Consider the following 21,817-nt stretch of genomic DNA (forward strand, 5'->3'; position numbering starts at 1 on the left):
GGAGCTCTCATTTTTGGGCAGTTCTACACTTCATTTTTATTGCCACGGGGTCCCCGTGCAAGCACACGGTTCCATTGCTCGTGTGCCAGGGATGAATTTTGCCCCTGTTGCTCAAGTGCCTGGGGGAGCTCCGGGGCCGGTTTGCAAAGGGAAGCGCCCCGTAAACGTCTCTCCCTGCCCTTGGCCACGCAGAGCCCCTTTCCCACGGCCGGGCTGGAAGGCACCGAGGTTTGCTGACGTCCCTTACCCCCCTGCGGCCACAAAACCGACGTTTGCGAGGGAAAAAATAGTACAGCGCCCTGCTCTTCCCAGCAGCGCGGCCCAGCTGGAGGACAACCACGTGGAGCCCTCCCCGTGATGCCCAGCGCCTGCGGTGGGAAGCGGCCCCTTGGGGCCTCACGGGGAGGATGCCCGAAAGCACCAGCAGCCCCACCGCGACCCGCAGCCCCCGCCGGAGACCCCCCTGCCTTTTGGGTGGGCGGCGAGCACGGCGGATGCCTTTGAAAGGGGCTGCTGGCTGCCCGCGGGGCCGATCACGAGCCGGGCTATCTTTAGCCGACGGGATTTATATTACAGGCGAGCGGCGGCAGCACGGCAAAGACGCCCAAGGGTGGAGGAGGCCGGGGCACGGCGAGGAGGAGCATCGGGGGCTGTCCCCTGCCCCCTGAGAGCCGGGCGAGGATGACCCCGGAGGAGGACGGCGCTCGGGCACCGGCCAGCGTGCGTATCCGTGTGGAGGGGCAGCTGTTCTCGGTGGAGAAGACCCTGCTGGTGGAGAGCAGCGAGTATTTCCGTGCCCTGTTCCGCTCGGGCATGAAGGAGAGCACGCAGGAGGAGATCGTGCTGGGGGAGCTGAGCGCCGCCGGGTTCCTCGCCATGCTGCGGGTGCTGGCGGGCGAGCGGCCGGTGCTGGGCGGCGAGGAGACCTTCCAGGCGGTCGAATGCGCCGCCTTCCTGCAGGTGAAGCCCTTGGCCAAGTACCTGATCAACACCATCAACTCCGACAACTGCATCCTGCTGTACCAAGCCGCGGCCATATTCGGCCTCCTGGACCTCTTCCACTGCGCCGCGCTCTACATCAGGGACAGCTACGCCGAGCTGGAGGACTACCTGGACTGCCTCTCCGCTGACCTGCTGGCCTACGTGGAGGCCCTCCTGCCCAGCTCCTTCGTGGCCGTGGGAGCCCACACTCCCACCTTCGAGTTCCTGGAGGACCTCTCCAGGACCATCTGCTACCTGGACGAGGAGGCCAACACGTGGAGGACCCTCTCCTGCCTGCCGCTGAGCGCCAGCACGTTCCTAGCCGGCATGGCGACCATGGACAACAAGATCTACATCGTGGGGGGCGTCTACGGGGCCAGCAAGCAGGTGGTGGAGAGCAGCTTCTGCTACGACGCGGACACCAACGCCTGGAGCGAGTTCCCCAGCCCGCACCAGCTGCGCTACGACGTCAGGCTGGTGGGCCACGAGGGCTGCCTCTACGCCATCGGCGGCGAGTACGAGAAGATCTCGCTGAAGTCCGTGGAGCGCTACGAGGTGTCCTCCAACACCTGGACCTTCGTCTCCGACCTGCCGCAGCCGAGCTCGGCCGCGCCCTGCGCCCAAGCCCTGGGGCAGATCTTCGTCTGCCTGTGGAAGCCGCTGGACACCACCGTCATCTACGAGTACGAGAGCCAGCAAGACGCCTGGCTTCCCGTCACCGAGCTCAAGCGGCACCAGAGCTACGGGCACTGCATGGTGGCCCACCGCGACAACCTCTACGTCATGCGCAACGGCCCCTCGGACGACTTTTTGCGCTGCGTCATCGACTGCTTCAACCTGACCTCGCGGCAGTGGACGGCTCTGCCCGGGCAGTTCGTGAACAGCAAAGGAGCTCTCTTCACCGCCATCATCAAGGGCGACACGGTCTACACGGTCAACAGGATGCTGACGCTCCTCTACTCGGTGGAAGAGGAGACCTGGAGGCTCAAGAAGGAGCGGGCGGGTTTCCCGCGCAGCGGCTCCCTGCAGACCTTCCTCCTGCGGCTGCCGCGGCGCGACCACGACGTCGCCATGTAGGCGGCCCCGTCCCACCGCGGGATGCTCCCCTCGCACCTGGCCGCTCCCCTGGGCTCCTCTCCTCCTCTGCGGAGCTGTGCCCGGGTCCATGTAGGTGTCACGTCGGACCTGGAGGGGACACTGGCCCTGCCATGGGGGAAGGGGCTGCAGGCTCTCACGGCAGCCGTGCACAAAGTCCCACCAAATGTGAGCCAACAGCATGCAGGGCTCTGTGGCTCCTGCAGAGGACAGGCTCTGGAGAGGTGCAGACGTGAGGTTTACCGATTTTGGCCCCGCTCTGAAGGTGCGCAGCATCCCACCTGCTCTCTGCTCTGCTGGGAAATTAGTCTTTACATCCTGGAATTAAAGGGAAAGCTGTAAAAAGCCCTGTGTTTTTCATGACTGTTCTCTCGTGGCTTTTTTTTTTTTTTTCCCTTCAGAAAGGGAAATACCTCCTAAGGGGGGACCCACGTCAACGCCCCTCCTGTCCCCTTGCTATCCGACCACACGCCGAATGCTTTTTCAGCTGTGGCTCCGCTCAGAGCCGCGGGCGGGAGCACAGTTCCCAGGCAGCCCCGAGCTCCCCGGGGAGGCACCGCCTGCACCCGGGACAGGGGGGACAAAGGGACACAGGGAGATGGAGGGGAGAGACCTCAGAATTGGGGGTTTCTCTCCAAAAACCTGCACGGGGGCAGGCTGCGCTCCGGGGTGAATGGGTGGCTCTCTGGGAAGCATCCATCGTGTCCTCGAGGGCGACAGCCAGCTGCTGACTCCTCCAGGGAGACACAACGCAGAGACAAGCGCTAGCTCTCCTCTCGTTTAAGCCAGAGGGGGCTTTTTAGGGCATGGCAAACCTCAGAGATACGGAGGGTGTGAAAAGGGAAGGAGAGGACAGGTTCCCAGGTGTCCTCGGCCAGTGGAGCTCCGTAACCAGCTGAGCTTTCCCGGTCAGCCACAATCCCAAAATTCTGGAGGATGTCAGCCCCTCTGCCAGCTCGTGGCTTTGCTCTGGGGGTGTTCAGAGAAGGGCTGCCCTCACCCCCCTTGGCAAGCGCCTCGTGCTGCTGTCCCTCCGGATGGGGATGGGGATGAGGAGTCAAGCTGGCAGCAGACCCCAAATATCGCCCATCCAGGCTCCCGTGCACCAGGCTGCCCCTGCTCCCCTCCCCTGGGGGTCAGGGCACACCAGCTGGGACGTCTCCACCGCTCACACCGCTGGCCCTCGCCAAGTTCTCAGCATTTTCGGAACAGGCTGCATTTGAGAAAAAAAACAACATCACCAAAATAAACAAGAAAACCCAAGCTTGCATCCACGTCCATATTTAAACCACTTCATGCGCCTGCCCCCATTTGCCCTCCACCCCCCGGCCAAGCCACCATCCTGCTTGGTCTGGGGACCCCGAGAGCTCAGCCCCAGGTCCTCGTGGAGGTGCAGGTCTGATGGTGGCACGGGGGAGCTGGGGGACACTGGGGCTGCCCAGGAGCAGCCCCACACTGGCTCCCCATGACAAGGCTGCCTTCCCCCTCCTGCCCCATCAGTTTTGGTTTTTGTAACCTCGTGAGTTACCCCACGAGGAATTCGGAAGAGCTGCTGAGCACACTGCGAGCATAAATCCCATCGAGTCAAATCCGCACTCCCTTCCTAGACGAAGGCAATTAACATTTCACTCCGTCTTCTCCCAACTGGAAGCAGCACATGGGAGCATGCTTCTTTAAACCACGTTAAGCTGAACAACGGGCTTAAAGCCTCCATTAAAATAAAGTTAAAATCATTTCTGTTACTCAAATATTTATGGCAGCTTCTGTGACTAACCCAAGACAGTTTAACTTGGCAGCCTCTCCCATTCCTTCCAGCTCCAGAACAACCAAGCCATGCAATTTCTCCCCCACCTTCGTGCACTGTTTTCCCAGCAGTTCACAGGTTTTCAAAGGGAAAATATTTTTTTTTTAAGTGTAGCACCTGATGGAAAAGGCAAGCCTTGGCAGGCACTGGGGAGCGGGGCATGGACGTTCCCAAGAGATGAGTAACTTGGTTGCATCCGTCCACCCAGAGCGCGGTACAGAACGTAACACGAGGCAATTTTTAGAGGGAGAAAAAAGATGCTGTTTGTACCTCTGCAAGTAGGGGGGGGGGGGGGAAATCATGAGCCAGCATGAGAGGCTGTTCAGCCCTTGCACAGTGAGTGGGCACGATGCTGCAGATCTGCTTTGCTGCACCAGAATTTAGCACTCGATGTTATGCGGTGCTGGCACGAGCACACCACCGTTATCTGCCCCTCCGAATCTTAATGGTGTTTACTCCGCCAAAGCTTGCAGCCGGAGCCGGAGCGATCTATCTAATCACAGCTTAACCTCTTGCAAGTTTCTGTTTAAGGTGACATCATCTTGGCAGGGACGAACGTAACGAAAAGCTGTCTGTAGAATGGACTTGCCTTATAAGGGCCGTATCGAAAATAAAAGCTTGTATAACCAAAGCAAAGGCTCCTGCAGGAAAAGTGGGGATGGGAGCTCCCACCTGCTGCAAGGAAGGCAAGACACAGCCAGCCTCCACGGATGGATGGGATGGGATGGGATGGGATGGGATCACCACCCCATGCTCCATCAACCAATTTCCTCACCCTTTTCCTTGCAGAATATCTCTTGTGGCCACACGAGGAGGTGCCTCATTTTGCTTCTCAATTATATTAACGATGTTGCAGGCATTAAACGCCCATCCTTGGGTACGGACAGGTCAGTTCCCCCAAAATCTGGATGCAAAGTGTCCTCTTCGCTCTGCCACTGGGCAAGGATGGAGGCGTTCGTGGAGGGCTACACCTGCATGCCATTGTTTTGAGAGCTACCCAAAGAAGAGTGGAGCAAGGACACGTTGTTTTAATTTCATTAATGCATTTTAATGCATTGGGCAAGGAGATCGCTTGGAAGGACACAGTGGAAAAGTGGTAAATACTTTGCAACTAATTAATAAGAATTGTCCCTGCTACATTGTGCCAGTTGGCATTTTCATAGGAAAAGACAATGACACTTTTTTATAAGAACCCCTCCAAGCATCTTTACTCAAAGAAATTACATCTGTATCTAATTCACAGGGAAATAATGTACTTTTATACGAAAACACTACCCATCGTTACGCTGCCAAAACACGAGACACATCCTGTACGGTGAGCTGAAGCTCCCAGTCTCTGTACTTAGTTACACACAAAAACTCCCCCAGGCATCCAGATTTTCCTGATCCTGATGTTTGTGCTTAGCCTACTTTTGAGCCGCTGTCTCCACAATTTAGGGAAGCATCCCCTGAATTTGCCTAATGAAAGGCAGAGCTGAGCCAGTCCTTCATCTCCCTGCTCAGATTTCATGGAGTTTCCTGAGCGTGAAGCCTTGCACAAGCCGTTTTTCATTGTGCTGGGTAAAAGCAGTGTATTAGTTACCTAGAACAACGGCAGCCTGTTTTCCTTCCAAACCCTTCACTGAGCTGCGCATTTTTCTCCAGTTTCTTGTTCAGAAGGAGACACCAAGTTGATCCGGCTAGGTTTCAATTACAATATCCAAACGTCATTAAGTCAGCTGAGAATCTTCCCAAGAAAGGAAGAAGTGGCGTTTCTGTGAAAGCACTCGGCTTTTATGAAAGCACCCTCTTCTGATGATTTATATCACCGCGTGTGGCTCTATTTGTAAACACGGCGCTGCCGAAACAAGCCGCAGGAGCTGCGCGTTCCCCAGGTGCAGGGAGAAGGCTCGCTTTCTGCTTTCGCACAGTCTAAGCGAAAGGCAGCTTGGATCTCATCCCCCCTAATCTAAACAGCAGAGTCGCTCGAGGGTGGATATGTGTGGGTGAGGAGATAAACACTGCCGATGCGAAGCCTTTGCCTCGGCGCAGTGACAAACCGGCGCGTGATGGATGTCCCCGGACGAGATGAGAACCCACGCTGGTACGCTGCTGCTCGCTGCCCGGGAGGGGACGGAGCAGCAGGATGAGTGCTGGGTGTCCCGGACGGAGCTGCCCATCGGTGCTGGGCGCCTTCACTGCCTCTTCATCATGAGCTCTTCCAGCGCCTTGTCTCTCTGGTTCCCGCAAAGCAGGAGGACTTCTTTGATTTCGTTCTGCTGGAAGCCCATGTCGTTGAACTGAGCTAACAAGTGCAGGAATTCGGCTGCCTGGAAGGGGGAGGAAGAGAAAGGAGTGATTTTATCGTCAGGATGCCTTCAGTGCCCCATGTCAGCGGGCACGGTGCGGCGGGGCCAGACAATCCCACAGGGCTGTGTTACGGCTGAGGGGCACCACGGCTCCCGCTGCCAGAGCAGACCAAGGGAGCAGGCCAAGTGCTAGTTTTACAAAGTCTTTCTTTAGGCAACTTTAAAAATAAGAAACGGTTAATGAAGTTGGCCTCTAACCTCACTTATTCCTTATAAAGTTTAATATGAATTCCAGCCGCGTGTTTGCGTTGTAGAACTACCACGCCAGGCCGAGGAAAGCAGCCTGCAATTAATTTCTTCTGCTTCCCCCCTTGCTCAGCATGGGCCCCACCACAACACCTCACCCGGGCCCTGTCCTCAGCAAGCCACAACCTCACAGATCCAAGAATCAGGCACCATCTTGGTGCTGAACCCCTCGTCAGAGGCGAGCAGTGTGAGGCCACGTGCTGTGACGGCCGGCATCACGTCCGACAGCACCAACGTGGCTCAGAGAGTTCCTCCGCTTGGCTCTGTGCACTGTGCAAGTCCTTTCACCCTTAACTGCCGGCAGCCAAAACGGGATTGCTGACGGAGAACAGAGCACGGGATGCGTGGTCCTGCACCTGGGACACGCCGGTGGGGATCCAGGAGGCAGGGAGCGAGCACGGACATTGGTGTGCCTGGGGACGGGATTCACACCGGGGCTGAGCGAGCATCGTGCTCGCACGGCAGGGCAAGAACAAGGAGGGAGACGATCCTCTGCGAGCCTTTGTGGCCATGCAACATCACCCTGGGGGTTTGAGTCCGGGCTGCGGCGTGTGTGGGCTCACTGCTGGCTGAGCACCGGGCCCCGACCCGGCAGGAGGCTGCACAGGAGGCAGGCGGGTGGGACCGCACGCCCCCAGGACAAAAGGCTGGGCACCGCGCCGCTCTGACCTTGTTCTCCGAGTACTGGAACATTTCCATGGCCTCCTCCACCTGCCCTTCCTCGTAGCCCTGCTTCAGCAGCCGGTCGCAGGCCCGGAGGTAGCCCAGGAACTGGAGGAGAAGACGAGGAGGGTTAAACCCGGCAGGCACCGCGCTCCCAGGGTGGGAACAGAGCGACGCGGGGGCAGAGCAAACATCTGAACCATCCGGAACACAAAGCAACCATCTGAAAGCTGTTTTTTTTATATATTTTTTCATTAAGCAGAGCCCGTCTGGGTGAAATGCCAGGTGCACGCTGATCCCTAACCCCAGCTTCCCTTTGATGCTCCCAGCCCCGGGCCCCCATGGGACCCGTGCGAACCCCCCCGGCCCCAGGGGAGGCCTGTGTGCTGTCATTACTGAAAGCAAACAGTTATTTTTGGCTTTCCTCATTGTTCTTGGAGTGCTGACAGCACAATTCCCAGCGGTATCCTTGGAATACCACGAGAATCATTCACTGTCCAAAAACATGTGTGACAGACAATAATAAATGAGCTATACAATAGTGGAAAAAAATATATATGGAAATGGCTGCTTGGAGAGATGGTGAGGAGCCCGGGGGTCTCCCCAAAACCGTGTTTGCTTCATCCAAGGAGAGGCTGATTCACATCTCCCATACCTCCACCCTCTTCAGCTGTGCCGTAGCCAAGGAGAGGATGAAGTAAAAGACGATAAAACACACAAAAAGGCCAAAAAAGTCCCTCAAATGTTGAGCTTATATAGCTTGGCTAAACAGCTAGTTCCCCTGCAACAGAGTAAGAATTTTTTAAAATTTAAGCCTTAAAGAGCGGCTTTTCAGCTCAAACACAAGTTATTCGCTGGTCGTTGGCATTCATAACGTGGTTAGATTTTCCTCATCACCTTACTAACTAAAAAACCAGACCATCGCTGCGTTTTCTTGCCCCGTTACAGGGAGAGCTGCTCCCCACGTTCAGAGCAGAACGCAGCCAGGCTTGGCAGTCTGACACGCTGCTCCAGCCGTGCACAAAATCTGTCCTGCTGTCAACTCCACGATTTTTATCATTAAAGAAAATACATATATATCCTCAAGACTAAACAAAAACAGGTTTTTAAATACTTTGACCTGCTCACCTCCTGGGTTCAGCATGGGGCTGATGGCTCGCTGGGGAAGCAGCAGGAGGCTCTCCTAGCCCCAGGAGGAGCATGGTCGAGGGCCAGCAAGCTCGGTGCTTGGTTTTCCAGTGCAGGAATGTGATGGGGAACATCCAACGGGCACACAGAGCTGCAGAGAGCTTCTGCACACCCATAACATTACCACCTTGCAGCAGCAGCTCGTGGCGGTGTCTCAGGGAGGCTCTTTATAACCCACCTGGACGTGAAGCCAAAGCCTCAAGCAGGGGTTAGCCTCCCATGCCCGAGCACCAAATGTTTCCCCAATGGCAATTTCATGGTGAAGGAACGGGGAAACGTGGCCAGGGCTGTGCGAACCTGTCTGTTGGTGCCACCCCTCCAGCACTGAGCCTCCACCAAGGACACAGCTTCCGCAAGCAGCAGCGAGCCTTGGGGAGCCACAGCCGGATGGGTCAGCAGATGAAAGGCTTGTAGGAAGCGCTGAAGATCTCAACTGTTGCTTGGGGGAAGACAGCCAAATCTCATGGAGGAGGAAAGGGGCAGGTGTGTGCTTTGGCAAGGCAGCAGAGCTGGGGTTTTGCTGTATTACGGATTCCCTAAGAGCCCGGCCATCCAGGGACGCGCACAGGCTGAGGCTCCCCAGGCAGGAGCTGAGGCTCCTTGCACCAGTGGTGCCTTTCTGCACTCTGCTCTTGTAGGGTTCAGCTCTTGTCCGTGACTCCCTACCCCAGCAGATGAACCCCTGGCGTGTCAGGGCGACCCCAAGCCAGACAGAGCCTTTTAGAGAAGCTTTTCCAGCAAAACTGAGGAGGCATCGCCTTGTTAAGGCAGCAGACTTAGAAAAGTTTGCTAGCTCCCCCAGGGTGGGCTCTGCCAGCTTTGCTTGACACTGCAAAGAAACGGAACAATTTTTGGCTACCATCTGGTGCCACAGTCAATCTTCGTGTTTGAAGCTGTCATCGTCACACACTGAAACCCCGTGTGACACCAGCAAGCAATGAAGAGCGTCCACAGCCCTTGTTTTTAACTTGAAACATATTTTCCAGGAAGGTCTTAGCCTAATTTGGTAGTTCTGTGCTTGTAACGGGCGCCTGAACAGCTAGGCCTTGCGTTTCATCTCGGCTGTGTTGGGCATAAATGGGAAAGATGGGAACTTCTGGTGGGGAAAACCAGCACATAAGGTAGACCTTGTATTTTGGTGCATTAATCACCTCTCCGAGAGAACGGGAGCCTGTGTGTTTGCATAGAAGGGAGCAGACTGCAGCGTTTTTAAGAGGCACTGCTCCTTCACAAGGAAGAGAGACATTGCTACAAGACATGTTTGATGGTCCTCCACAATGGCTGTGGGCTGTGCTCTCCCATTTCCCTCTCCCTGCCTATGTAGAAACCTTTAATATTGATGAAATAAAGCTTCCCTTCCCACCTGGGCTTGCAGTAGCGCTCTCCTGCAGTCCCGGGGAGCTGAGGACAGCGGGTTTCTCACAAAAGCACGACGGTTGCGCTCGGTGACCCGAACGCGACGCTTGCACGGAGCCGCTGGTTGCTCCAGTGCGGGCATCTCGGGTTTGGAGAGCGACCAGGCAAATCCCCGGGGTGTTTGTATGGAAATCGTCACACAGAGCTAACAGCCGAGAAAAAACGATGTGCAAAAAGTTCCCATATACGGGGGCAGGATCTGCTCTTCAGAAGAACGCTGCGCTCCGTGCACCAGATGGGGAGGACGGCGGCACCCGGCCGCTATCACTCACTGACAAGCTGAGCACCACTCGCAGCAATTTTCCTACAGCTAAGCTGTGGGCATGCCAGCTAACAGAAAACCCTGCTCTGACACCCAAATGCAATAAATGGCTTCATTTTCCCCAAAGGAGAACAGGACCGTGGGGAGCCCTCTCTGAGCAAAAGCAGGAAAGATGAATCTCTCACCATAGAAAGATGATTTTTTTTTTTCCCAAAAAACATTTTCCCCAAAGCACCCCACATCGTTTCAGCCATACCAGCTTCACCAACCTGCCCCAGGCTTTGTCTCCCGGTCTTCTGGAGGGTGAGGATGGCTTTGCGGGCCGGGTAGCCCAAGGCGATGACGGGCTCGATGAGGTCGCGCTCCTCCTGGCTCAGCGCCGCGAGCAGGTCGGCCGCCGAATCCGGCTTGGTTTTGCGGGATGCCAGCGGCCGTGCCGGGGGCAGGCAGGTGTAGGGGCTGAGGGACTGCAAAATAAGACAGGACATTGTGTTGTACAACTGGGATGGGGCCACCTCCATGGCACCGATGCGAGATGGCCATCACGGGAGCCCCCTGCCTGTCCCCAAGCCAGCACGGTGGGGGCAGGCAGCAGAGAAAATTGCTCTGGCACTTGTCTTTGGGTGTCCTTGCGTTAGTTAAACACCACAAGGAAAATTCCCATAAATGGAGCAATTCCCTTCAGGCACGTGCATGCTCTCCCTGCTATACATCCCTTTTTTCCCCAAAAATGGGTGAGCTTGCTGGGAGCAGGACCCGCGGTGCTTCCCCAGTGGCTTGGAAGCAATGCCCATGGAGCCTTGGAGAGGCTGGGATGCGCACCTCCCAGTAAGTGGTTATTACGTGGTTTGGGGGCACCTACAACAGTTTAACCACAAGCCTTCTCTCAAAAGAAGACCAGACTTAAATAAATCCATGCCCAGCTACAGATAGAGATCAGGGAAATCAGCGCTCGGGAGCACCTGTGGGGCGAGGCCACCAAACCCAGCCTCCTTTTTAAAAAAAAATATTTCAATTGAAAATTAGATAAGGTATCTTCTTTGTTAGGAAAAAAAAAAAAAGTGTTTTGGTTAGGACAACACAGAAAGCTTGTGTTTAAACCCCAGCAGACAAAACCTTTCCCTTAGCTCTCAGGACACCCAGCACAAGTTTCTCCCCGGTGTAGTGTTTCTGAAGCCCAGTTTCGGCTCTGTTTCGCTGCCCAGAGCCCAGGGCCAGGTGCTTCGCCCCCTCCCTCCGCCTCTCCCCTACCTGGGCACCGAGCACAGGGCCGCGAGCGCGAAGCGGCTCACCGGGACCGTGGGCTTGTGCTTGCAGATGGGGGGCATGGGGATGGCTGGCCCTGGAGGGGGAGCTGGCACCAAGCCTCCCGCGCAGGACACGGCCGCTGCCGGCCCATACTTCAGGCTCCTGTTGTTTCGGGAGCGCTGGGGGAGCGCTGGTGGCTCTGGGAGCCCTCCGTTCTCGGCCGTGGCTCTGTTTAAAGGATGCACCAAAGCAGCCAGCTTCCTCCTGGCTGCTTCCAGCTCGTTCTTCATGTTGTTGAACAAAACCAAGGACCGCCTCTGCTTGCCCGTGTCCGGGCTCGCTGCCTTGTAGCCGTTCTCCGGAGGCGGCTCCAGCAAGCCGGGCGATGTCTTCGGTCGGATCTGCTGAAAGACATGCTGGTTTCTCCTCCTGAAAACGTTCTCATCCCTGTCATTTTCTTCCCAGGAGGTGGAGGAATACTCATCATCTTCCAAGTACCCGTCCTCCTCCGGGCGCGCGGCCTCGCTCTCCGTGTCGGAGGCTCTGCCTCTGCCCTGGTCGGCGGCGTTGAGGCTGATGCAGCGCCGCACCGCACCGTCCCGCGCTCTGCCCCCGGCCGTCTCCCTGCCCTCAGCGGGGTCCACGAGCAGCAGCCAGCACGGCGGGGCTGTGGGGACGGTGTCGGTGGTGAGCCGGTGCCGGGAGGTTTGGTGCTGAGAGGCAGCCCCCAGCCAGTAGAGCACCTTTCGTTCCAGCGAGAAGTCGTGCTGCGGGAGAGCAAGGAGCAGTGAGTGAGCACACCCAAAACACCATCACGGTTCAGCAGGTACGGGGCAAGCCCCGTAATAATTCACACAGGCTGTGCGTTGTTCCAGGATCGGACCCCACTGGGGATGGCAACGGGCACTAGAGCTGCAGGTCTGGGCAGTGCCGGCCTCATCCCTATGGGGAGCCCTCAACATTTTCACTTGGAAAACATCCAGCTGCGGCGTTATTACCGCTTCTAGTCGTATTTAAAATCCTGTGGAGAGGTGTTTTAGGCAGGGAGGGGGTTGTGTTAGCTTGGCTGCTGTGGAGAGGGGAGAGCAGAGGGGGGGCACGAGCCTCCTGCAGAGCCGGGAGGAGGACATGGCTGGTAGGAGGACACGGCCTGTCGCAGGGCAGAGGGGTCGTGTCCACATCACCCAGCTTCAAACACGTCCGAGCCTCACATCAGAGCACTTTCCGGGAACAAGCAAGCTGTGCGTGCCCCAGCGCTCTCCAAACAAGGCCTCCTCCAGCCCTGGCAGGCACATTCACGGCCCAGGAATGCTGCCGCTACTGCTGTGCCCGGCCCCAGCCAACCTCCCCGAGGAAAACACCGTGTGGAGAACGCCGTCCCAGCCCACCACCGCCTGCCTCCAGAAGGACGGACGGACGGACGTGTGCCCGCGGCCTCCCCCTGAGGTGGGGCTGGGAGGATGGACACAGCTCAGCGACACCTCTGCCTGCAGACCGCCACCCGCCTGCCCCTCCAGATTCAAGGAAACCCAGAGGAAATAAAAAAAATCTCAAAAACGGAGCGTGTTTTAGTGCTGGAGCACCACAGGCCGCAGGAAGCAGAAGGCCCGGGGTGCCCCAGCACAGTGCTCCGACCCCATCTACGGGTGAGACTGCTCAAGGCACAGCCAAACCGCGGGCAGGGGGCGAGGGGAGGCTTCTGACCCCCTTTGAGCTCCATTTTGTGCTGTGGTGGCGTCCTAGTGACAAAGCCACTACAGCAGCGGGGGTGCGTTCAGCAGCAATGTAGGAGTGGCTGTTGAGGAAGATCACAAAATGTCACAGGAAACATGTTACCGCACAGGTAGCATTGCCCGGTCACATCTCTGGCAGATTTATTAATAGATATTTATTAAATATTATAAATAAATGAGATTGTGATGATTACAGACCATAAAACGCTCCCAGAGCAGGGCCTGAAATTGGCCCTTTGCAAGGACAAATCAAACTTCCTGTTGAGGAAAGACCCTCCATCCATCCCACCCTCCGGCTTGGATGGGATTAAGGAAACCCGAACCCAATCAAAGCCCTTCCTCCCACCCCAAAACACACGGTCCTCACCTCCTCGCACTCCTACTGAACAACAACCGACGGGGAGGACACCAACTCGGAGGTTTTCCTTCCTCCCCTTCCCCAAGACAAGCATCCCTGTCAGCATCCCAGCGGAAGGGGGTGTGGAAGAGGCCAACCCACCATGGTGCTCACGAGGATGTCGGTGCAGTCGGGAAGGTCTATGGCCGGCGCATCGATAAGGGTGTTTTGTCCCACTGGGTCTCCTTCGAGGCTCTTGGCCGTCCGGAAGGGGACTCCATCCAGGTAGCTCATTATCGCCGCCCGATTTCTTGCTGTCTAAAAGGGGGTGGAATAAAAATGTCAATGGAAGGACCAGCACCTGTGAGGGAGTGAGGTAACCCCAGCAAACTCGGGGGGAAGGAGAGAAAACTGAGCTGTTCCAAGCGATCTTTTGGAGAGAGGAAGAACTCTGCTGTGTGCAATGCCCGGATTTGCAAAGTCTTAATTACTAGATAGCAGGAAGATTTCTCCGAACTATCCTTTGCCATTTGGAGCTTGAGTCTCCTGACCAAGCTTATGGCTTCATTCAGCAGAGATCGTGAGCATTTTTCTCCTCTGCTTCCACCCCTTTGCCAGCCCCGTGTATGCCCGATTGTTTCCCCAAGCAAGGCACTGAGCCCTTTTCCCAGCTGTAGAGCAGAAACTGCTCTACAGAAGCTGCTGTAGAGCTCCTGCCAGCTCCTCCTAAGGAGGAGGAGGAGGAGATCACCTCCCAGTGACCTGGGCTGGGTGGCGGAGATGGCACGTGGCCGCCACACCGCACCGAGCCATCACGTGGAGCTGCCACACCAGGGGAACCATCACCGTGTCGCTGTGTTACTGGGCTGGTGTCCATTGCTGTCCCCAACACAGAGCTACAGAGGCACCTGCGCTTTATTCCTATTCCCTACCTTTATTCCTATTCCCTACCTTCATTCCTATTTTCTGCTTCAGTAGCTTTTGCCAAGGTTCACGTTGGTGCAAGCCACGGTGTTAGAGGGATGCTGAACGAGCCATTTTAAGGGGAGATTAGCTGCTAAGAACCAGCTGCTCATTTTAAGCACCGTGATGTGTTTTAGGATTAGGAATGGCCGGGGAGAGAAAAATTTCTGATGAACTGGGAATGGTGGCGTGGAAAATATTACTGCGATCGTGTAGCCATCGGTTCTGCATAAATGACTCAGTTTAGTAAAAAATAAGCCACTACTTGTTGCATCAAGTCCCAAGTCCCCAGCGATGACAGCACACAAAATAGTTTCCTTTCTATAACGTTGACTGGCAAAAACCTGATGTGATGGTAAGTCTTCGTCTGACTTCTGGAATCTGCAGCTTGTTTGTCCCAGTCCTCACCAGCCATGCTGGTCATACAGCAAACACTTTGTGTGACATCTGTATCCATAGAAGTGTCTTTACATTTTTTTTCCCCTTTAGAAAGGAATGGCCTCTGTGACGAAGAAGATAAACACCCCATGAAAAGAAAATAAGCGGCAGAATGTATTCAGGGAACAAAAAGCTGCCTGTTAATTTAATGTAAAAATAAAGAAAATGGGAAATGGCATTCGAGAAAGGCAGCTCCTTACCTTTGGAAAGGAATGAGACAAACTGCTTTGAATTAAGAGCGAAACACACAATTGCTCGGCACCACTTGTTGCTCTGATCACAACTACACGGAGCTGTCACCCAGCTGCTGACGCCAGGAGCCCCAAATCCCCGGAGCCCCTAACCAGCTTTGCCGGCCCCGCACGTGTGCTGCCGCGAGCCCGCGCGGTGCAACGTGCCGGGAGCCATCTGCTGCCCAGCCTGAGAGGGCTCAGCCCAAGTTACAATCCCTGCAAGTGCTGACGAAGGGAAGGCAGGGAAACATCTGTCATCGAAGCCACGTTGTCCCCGTTTTCCCCGGCTCGTTAACGTCACGGCGCGGCCCCTGCCTGCTGCGGGCGGCCCGGTTTGGTGCAAACCCACACATCCCGACAGCTGTGTGGCACCCGGCACTGCCAGCTGGGCTCGGGCGAAAGGAGAGGGGTATCTTGCTGTCCAGCATCTGGAACGGTCTCCAAAAGACCCAGGCTCATTTACAGAGAAAAAGCTGTGTTGTAGGGTGCAGCGGCAACGTGGTTAAGCCCATACCAAAGTCCTGCTGTCCTCATACGGGAACAGAACAGGCCCTTGGTGTCCTCATCTGCTGCGGTACTGCGCTAACGGCGGGCACTAGGAAAAGCTCCCACCAATATTAACTCCCAAACCAGCTACTTAAAGAAAAAAGGGGGAGGGGGAAGTCCATCAGGGTGAGGAGCAATGACTGTGGAAACGCTCCTAGACAAGAGCAGGCGGGGGTCACTGGTAAACACGGCTCACACCAGAAAGCAGCTTCTGCCAGGGCTTCGACCTCTGCTGCTTCGCGCCAGCACTGCCCAATTTCACATCAAAGGCAGGCTGGCAAAGGAGCAGGCACCCATCAGGACAGGGTGAGCCTTACAAGAACAAGAAACCCAAACTGCACCGAGACCGGGCAAGGAACAGGATGCAAACGAGTCCTGGAAACTCGTAACAAACCCCTCTTCTTGTGGGATATTTGTTGTTGCACTTAGAGTAGTAGGAAATACCTTACTAAGACAAATCTGAATCTTAAGAGTGAATCTGAGTACATAAAGGTTTTGTTGTGTTTTTTTTTTCCCCTTTTTTTAAAAATCAGTGGCCCATCTCCCATGTATTTTACAAGTTCTTTTGAGATTTCAACCACTCCTCTTCCAGCTGTGGCTTCAAATTCTTTCTCTCTTAAAATATAAAATGTTTTAATGCAGACATCATTAGACAAGAGCAAATACACAGAATAAACCACAGCAAGCTTGTAAGATTGAAGTATACCTTAATGATTTGCTGGCATTTTCAATTCTTATTTTTATCAATAATATAAAGTTATCCTTACCGGTGGATGCAATCACGTAGCTTGTCTCACAAGGCACGGAGAAGAGGGTTGCTTTTACACTGCCTGCTTATCCACTGCTTAGGTCTTTAAATTGTTGCACAGTCAGACAAGCACCCGACTTTGACAGCTTCAAGATTACAGCAGCTTAGGCGGTTAGCCTGCCTCACCAGACATGTTGATGGGATAAGGAGCCTAACTATTTAAGCAGAGCATCCTCTGGTCACTTAGCTTCTCGAATTGAAAGTGTTGGTCCTGCAACAGTTTCTATGCTGTTTGAACTTTTGCTTTTTTTGTTAAGTAAAACCCCCAGGACCTGGGCTACCCATGAAGGTCTTGGAGCAACGTGAAGCTGGAAGTCACGGTAGGGAAGGGGAGATGTATGGACACGCAAATCGGAACCCAAATCTTTAGAGGACTTCATGGTGATCTGTATTTTGTGGTGCTATAGGTTGGCAATCAATATACGCTGGAGCAAGAACCGCAAACTTCTGCACTTAGACAAATCTTAGCTCTATCAAAAACTACTAGTTAGTGCTCCCTTATTATTAACAGAAATCAATGCGAAGCTTCAGCCACTGACATTACATATAAGCCCAAAGTTAAGCGCTGAATTTATCAGCTCAGAGTAGGCAATTATGTGTTGCCTCCTCCAGGAATTACACAATGCTGTGATGCTAAGAGATAAGGAACTGGAAAAGCTGAATCCATTCCCACACATTAGGGCTAAGTGAGAATACGACTGCAACACTGGAAAGATGCCACGACAATCTGCGTAGACAAGCAAAGCCCCAAAACCATATGGGCCATCGCTGTTTTAAGCAAATTGTCCAGGACATGGAAGGCTTTGATACCATAAGCCTGTGTCACCTTGTAGGAGGGAGAAGTTCCTTCACACAAACCTTTTGCCAGCAACTCTCTGCATAGCTTGGGTTGTATTTGATGTACTAGAACAAATCTCTCCCTAGGAGCAAAAAAACTTCAAATGAAAAAAAAAAATCCAATTTTCTCTGTTTATTCTCTACAAAAAAAAAAAAGAAAAAACATAAAATAGAGCTGCATTTTTAATCAAATGTTACGTAAATGATCTGTCTCTATAGAAAATAGCTATACAGGCAAAAATAATTAAAGTAGGTTAAACTTCAGATTGTATTTTTTTTCCAGCAGGCTTATTTATCAGATTTATATATAATCACGTCTGACTGACTTATTTCAACACAACAGGTAATATTTTCCATGTTGTGGTACCAGTTTTAGTCCAGAAAAGCAAAATGTCAACAGCTGCTTTAATCAAGCTTTAAAAACATATGTCTTGTTTGTACTTAGAATTTGTTTAAACTTGTAACATGTTCGTTTCTACGCAAAAAAATACAGAAACTATTTTGAAAGCAATGCTTGACATGTTTCATTTAAAAAGAAAAACATGTTACTAATGATCTTTTTTTTTTTAAACAACGTTTTTATTTCTGGAGATTTCAACATCTTGATTTAGGCTTATAAAGATAAAAGTCACTAAAAATAGCACACGAATACTGGCACAAATAACCTCGTCAGCAATGTTACTTTATTAAGATAGAGATTTGTTAACAAAAACTCACAGCAGGATTGTAATTCTGTGCCGCAAGAGGCCTGAGAGCTTTGGACTTGCTCAGATATTTCCCTCCAGAGTCAGAAAACAAAAACATTTCTTACTGTTTTCTTCCAGATATTCCAGTATTTGGCCACCAGAAACAGGACCCAAGGACGAGACCTCCTCTTTGGATCCTCTCACATTTACGCACCCAACTAGAATGAAACATTCCTTCGAAGTTAAAATAATTTATTTCTAAATTATCTGACAGCAGTGGCCCAAGTGTCGTTTGTGGGGAGACTTGGAAGAACCCATCCTGGAGGGATGCAGCTTCCTTCGGGGTGATCGGCTGGCACCAGGTACTGATCCCATTCGTGCCTTTAAGAGAGAAAGTCTTGTTTGAGAGGAGCAATAAGATTATATACCTACACACATATTTGTTCATGCCAACCAATACACAAAACAACTGTAAACCGTGCTCTGAAACATTTTTTTTCAAAGCAGAAATGTGAAAATTTTAATATACTGATACAGTAAAGGCAACAGTTAAACATGGAAGTGCACTCTGCTTCACATGGATGTCTGCTGGATACAACTTTATTGAGCTAGAAGGTAGATACTTAACCAAGAGAGAAAAAAAAAAATCAGAAGAATTCATTGCACAATCATACTTGGAAGTTAATGAAGTAAATAAAATTTTACAGTCTCAACAAGCAGTACTTGTCACGTTAGACACTAAAATAAAGATTTTATTTCTACCTGATCTGGATTAGCGCTGCTACAGAATGCTCGGCTTGTAAGTAATATTCTCTGAAGGGTTGCAGTAGATGGGCAAGAGGAAATTCATCTGTTAAAGCACAGACAGAAATTCTTCAATAAACCAGAGACACCTTCGATCCTAGGAAGTCTTAGAAGCCCCAGATTTGCCAACTCAATTGTTACTCCCCAACCTAACTTGGGATCTTTACCTACGCAGCATGTTAAGGATTATTTAGATGCTTTGCACGTCTCTTCATCCTTACCAGAGCTGTCAGAGCAAACTCAAGACTAGCAAAACTTTTTCCTGCCTCCATCCTCTAAATAAGGGGAACATATGGACATTGAATCTTTACAAACCACCCAGGTCACGCTTACCAAATCACCAGCTAAAGCATCCACCGGGTGCAGGAAGTCTTCAATCTACTCTGTTTATTCTTACTTCAGCTCATCTACAACCTCTTCTTGCAAAATATTATGGAGTCAGCTTGAGAAATACGGCAGTCTATGCTGAAGAACTAAACAGTTCTTCTTGCACCACATTTGTTAAAAGCAGTTATTTCTCTACGTTTATCCCATCTTTTCCTCTAAGCATAAATTACTCCAGCAGATGACTTCTTTCTCAGCTATTTTTGCTCCTGTAATTTAAACCCAGCGCTTAAGAGATGAAAAAAACAATACAGTGATGTACGGCACGCAGGATCTACCTGGATCCCCAAAGAGCTTGGAATCAATTTCACGTTTCTGCTGTAGAAGTTTTTCTCTTTCCTTCTTCTGTTTCTTCTCCATTTCTCTCTTCCGTTCTTCCTCCTGTTCTCCCTCCAACATAACTCTTAATGCTCTCTCCTCAGCTTCGTACAGCTCTGTCCGGTTTTTAAGCAACGTTTTGAGACTTTCTACCTGACTTTCAAATGCTTCGTCTGCTGAGGGAGGCGGACAAACACCTAAAGAGAAAAAGGATTAATTTAAAATTTTCAGATTGAGAAGAGGCTCTGTTAACAGACCAGAGAGTGGAGCTGGCAAAACGTAAGAGAAGCATAAGCCTAACGTTGCTAACAATTACCTTGACAGAAGCATTTTGTGATAAGGAGGAGCTTGGAAACATAGGACTGCAGCCACCGCATCCAATTTGCTGTTCAGCATTTGATAACTATTCTCGCATAACGATGTAACTAAACCCACTGATTAAGAAACAGCTTTTCCAAACTGCACCTTCCACATCACACTATTTCCTGCAAGCGCAACTGGAAAAGTTTGGAAAAATTCTCCTAATTAACCTTTTCTGCCAGCAGCCTCTTTTCTCAGTTTCCGAAGCTTTTCTAAGGCACGCAGGATGTCCATCATTCTCTTTGTGTCTGCTTGCTTCTTCCTGACCTCAGATAAGACACTGTCTGCAGCAGCCTTAAGTTCCCGCTCCTGCAAAGGAAAGGAAAAAAAAACAACTAGATGCATGAAATATCCCCCACAGACAAGAAAAGGTACTTTTAAAAAGATGAGCAAAGCCCTGGAGATCAAAACAACTTCCTAGTAACACGATCATAGCAAGTCAGTCAAACATCTGATCTCCTTTACCAAAAAGTCAAAACCTAATAGACTTTAGGACAAAATAAATAAATGCTGAGCTACTCATAAATTTGGGCCAGAATGGCTGTTGAATTTGTGAAGCCCAACAACCGTTAGCTTCAGAAAATTAGCAAAAATGCACGATAAATGTAAACCGCACAGGTTTTACAGCTGTGCAGTTACAGACCATTAACATGGCAGAGTTTCAATGCCAAACCTTTCACAGCTGCTCTGCACCTCCCGAGCAACGGGCCCAGCACCCCTAGAGGGGTGAATCTTTGACCAGCAGCCAACAAACAGGTGCCTACAACACTTCACATCGAGCCTAATTTGGGAGTTTGGTTGGTTGGTTGTTTTGTTTTTTGCTTTGGAGCCGTCTTACTTCTCCACGAGACAGAAAACCTTACGAACGAGCTTCGCAGGGACAAAGCAGGCAGCAGGGCCGAGGCACCAAACCCTGCTGACCGCTGCTGGGTGCACAGCAGGTGCTGTGGCACGGGGAGGCTGCGAGCTCAGGACCACAAACGAAGACCTCTGCGTGCACCTGAGCTCATTTAACCGCACCCGCCGGGCCGGGACACGGATGTGGCACAGCCGAGATGTCCGCCAGGGCCTCTCCAGAAGCCACCAAGGGCTGTGGGCGCCGCTGAACCTCCTTGGCCCATCAGGAGCCACGGAGGATGAAGGCTGGCGTGATGCTGGCGCAGCACCCGTGGGTTGCGAGGGGACAGCAGGATGAGGCCGCCCGGCGCCGGAGGCCATACCCGGTTCTTCTCCTCCACCTCCTGGATGCACTTGGCCCTCCACCGGTCGATCTCGGCCTCCCGCTCGGCGGCTCGGGCGGCCTCCTCCTCCTTGGCCGCCTTGGCCTCCTGCTTCCTCCTTTGGAGGCGCTGCCTCCTCTTCCTCGCCTTCTCGGCCTTCCTCCCCAGCTCCCGCAGGTAGCCGGGTTCCCTCAGGGGCCTCACGGCCTCCCGCAGCTCCGACCTCACCGCCTCGGCTTCCACCCGCACCTCGCCCCATCCTTCCTCGTCCCCCTCGGCCTCCAGCCGCCTCAGGGCCCGGCAGGCGGCGGCCAGGCGAGCCACCAGCCCCAGGGCCGTCACCGCCAGCCGCCGCCCGGCCTCGGGGCTGGCACCGGGGGGCACCGGCGGAGGAGGAGCAGCAGCGGGGGGAGCCCGGCGGCGGCGGGCCAGGAACTGCGCCAGCCACTGCTCGTCCCGCTGCCGCTGCTGAGCCTCCTCCTCCGCCTCCGCATCGCCCGGCGGGGCCCCGCGGCCGGCCGGGGGCCGCTCGGCTGAGGGCCACGGGGGGAAGAGCGGCGGGGCGGCGGCGGGGCGAGGCGCCGGGAAGTAGGGAGCGGCCTCGGGGGGCAGGAGGAACGGCGGGGGAGCCGCCGCCGCCGCCGCGAAGGGGGGAGCCGGGCGGCCCGAGGGGCCGGGGAAGGGCGCGGAGGGAGGCGGAGGAGCGGGGGGGAAAGGCCCCGGGGGGAAGGCGCGGAACGGCGGCGGCGCGAAGCGGCCCGGGAAAGGCGGCGGCGGCGGCGGCGGGGCCGCCATCTTAGGGAGAGGGAGGGGCGGGAGGGAGCGGGCGGGGCTGATGGCGCGGGGCGGGGGTTGTGGCCGCGGTGGGCGAGGCCAGCGCCGTGCCGCCGTGCTTTATC

At 53.7% G+C, this 21,817-nt stretch overlaps 3 protein-coding genes across 5 annotated transcripts; 1 reads left to right on the forward strand and 2 right to left on the reverse strand.

Moving 5' to 3' along the window:
• The first annotated feature begins 222 nt into the window (after window positions 1-222).
• Window positions 223-2,436, forward strand: KBTBD13 (kelch repeat and BTB domain containing 13). Its single transcript, XM_013181828.3, has one exon. The coding sequence runs from the start codon at window positions 682-684 to the stop codon at window positions 2,056-2,058; it is 1,377 nt and encodes a 458-aa protein (XP_013037282.3). The 5' UTR covers window positions 223-681; the 3' UTR covers window positions 2,059-2,436.
• On the reverse strand, window positions 2,303-17,573 carry UBAP1L (ubiquitin associated protein 1 like). Of its 3 annotated transcripts, XR_010834208.1 has the most exons (7): window positions 13,484-17,573; window positions 11,296-12,018; window positions 10,273-10,470; window positions 7,144-7,245; window positions 5,463-6,189; window positions 2,892-3,289; window positions 2,303-2,394 (listed from the first exon to the last, which is right to left on the reverse strand). XR_010834208.1 is itself a non-coding variant. In XM_048076334.2 (5 exons), the coding sequence occupies exons 1-5, from the start codon at window positions 13,613-13,615 to the stop codon at window positions 6,055-6,057; spliced, it is 1,290 nt and encodes a 429-aa protein (XP_047932291.2). In that variant the 5' UTR covers window positions 13,616-17,573; the 3' UTR covers window positions 4,874-6,054. The 3 variants fall into 3 exon arrangements, 1 of the variants encoding a protein (XP_047932291.2); XR_007168226.2 differs by lacking the exon at window positions 2,303-2,394 and having other exon boundaries at window positions 2,760-3,289; XM_048076334.2 differs by lacking the exons at window positions 2,303-2,394; window positions 2,892-3,289 and having other exon boundaries at window positions 4,874-6,189.
• A 234-nt stretch (window positions 17,574-17,807) lies between these two features.
• On the reverse strand, window positions 17,808-21,728 carry PDCD7 (programmed cell death 7). The gene is made up of 5 exons (XM_013181826.3): window positions 20,919-21,728; window positions 19,869-20,007; window positions 19,299-19,535; window positions 18,595-18,682; window positions 17,808-18,213 (listed from the first exon to the last, which is right to left on the reverse strand). Exons 1-5 carry the CDS (start codon window positions 21,711-21,713, stop codon window positions 18,096-18,098), a joined length of 1,377 nt encoding a protein of 458 aa, XP_013037280.3. The 5' UTR covers window positions 21,714-21,728; the 3' UTR covers window positions 17,808-18,095.
• Window positions 21,729-21,817: the final 89 nt, after the last annotated feature.

Source organism: Anser cygnoides, chromosome 11, assembly GCF_040182565.1.
Source record: "Anser cygnoides isolate HZ-2024a breed goose chromosome 11, Taihu_goose_T2T_genome, whole genome shotgun sequence".
In the NCBI taxonomy this organism is placed as follows: Eukaryota; Metazoa; Chordata; class Aves; order Anseriformes; family Anatidae; genus Anser; species Anser cygnoides.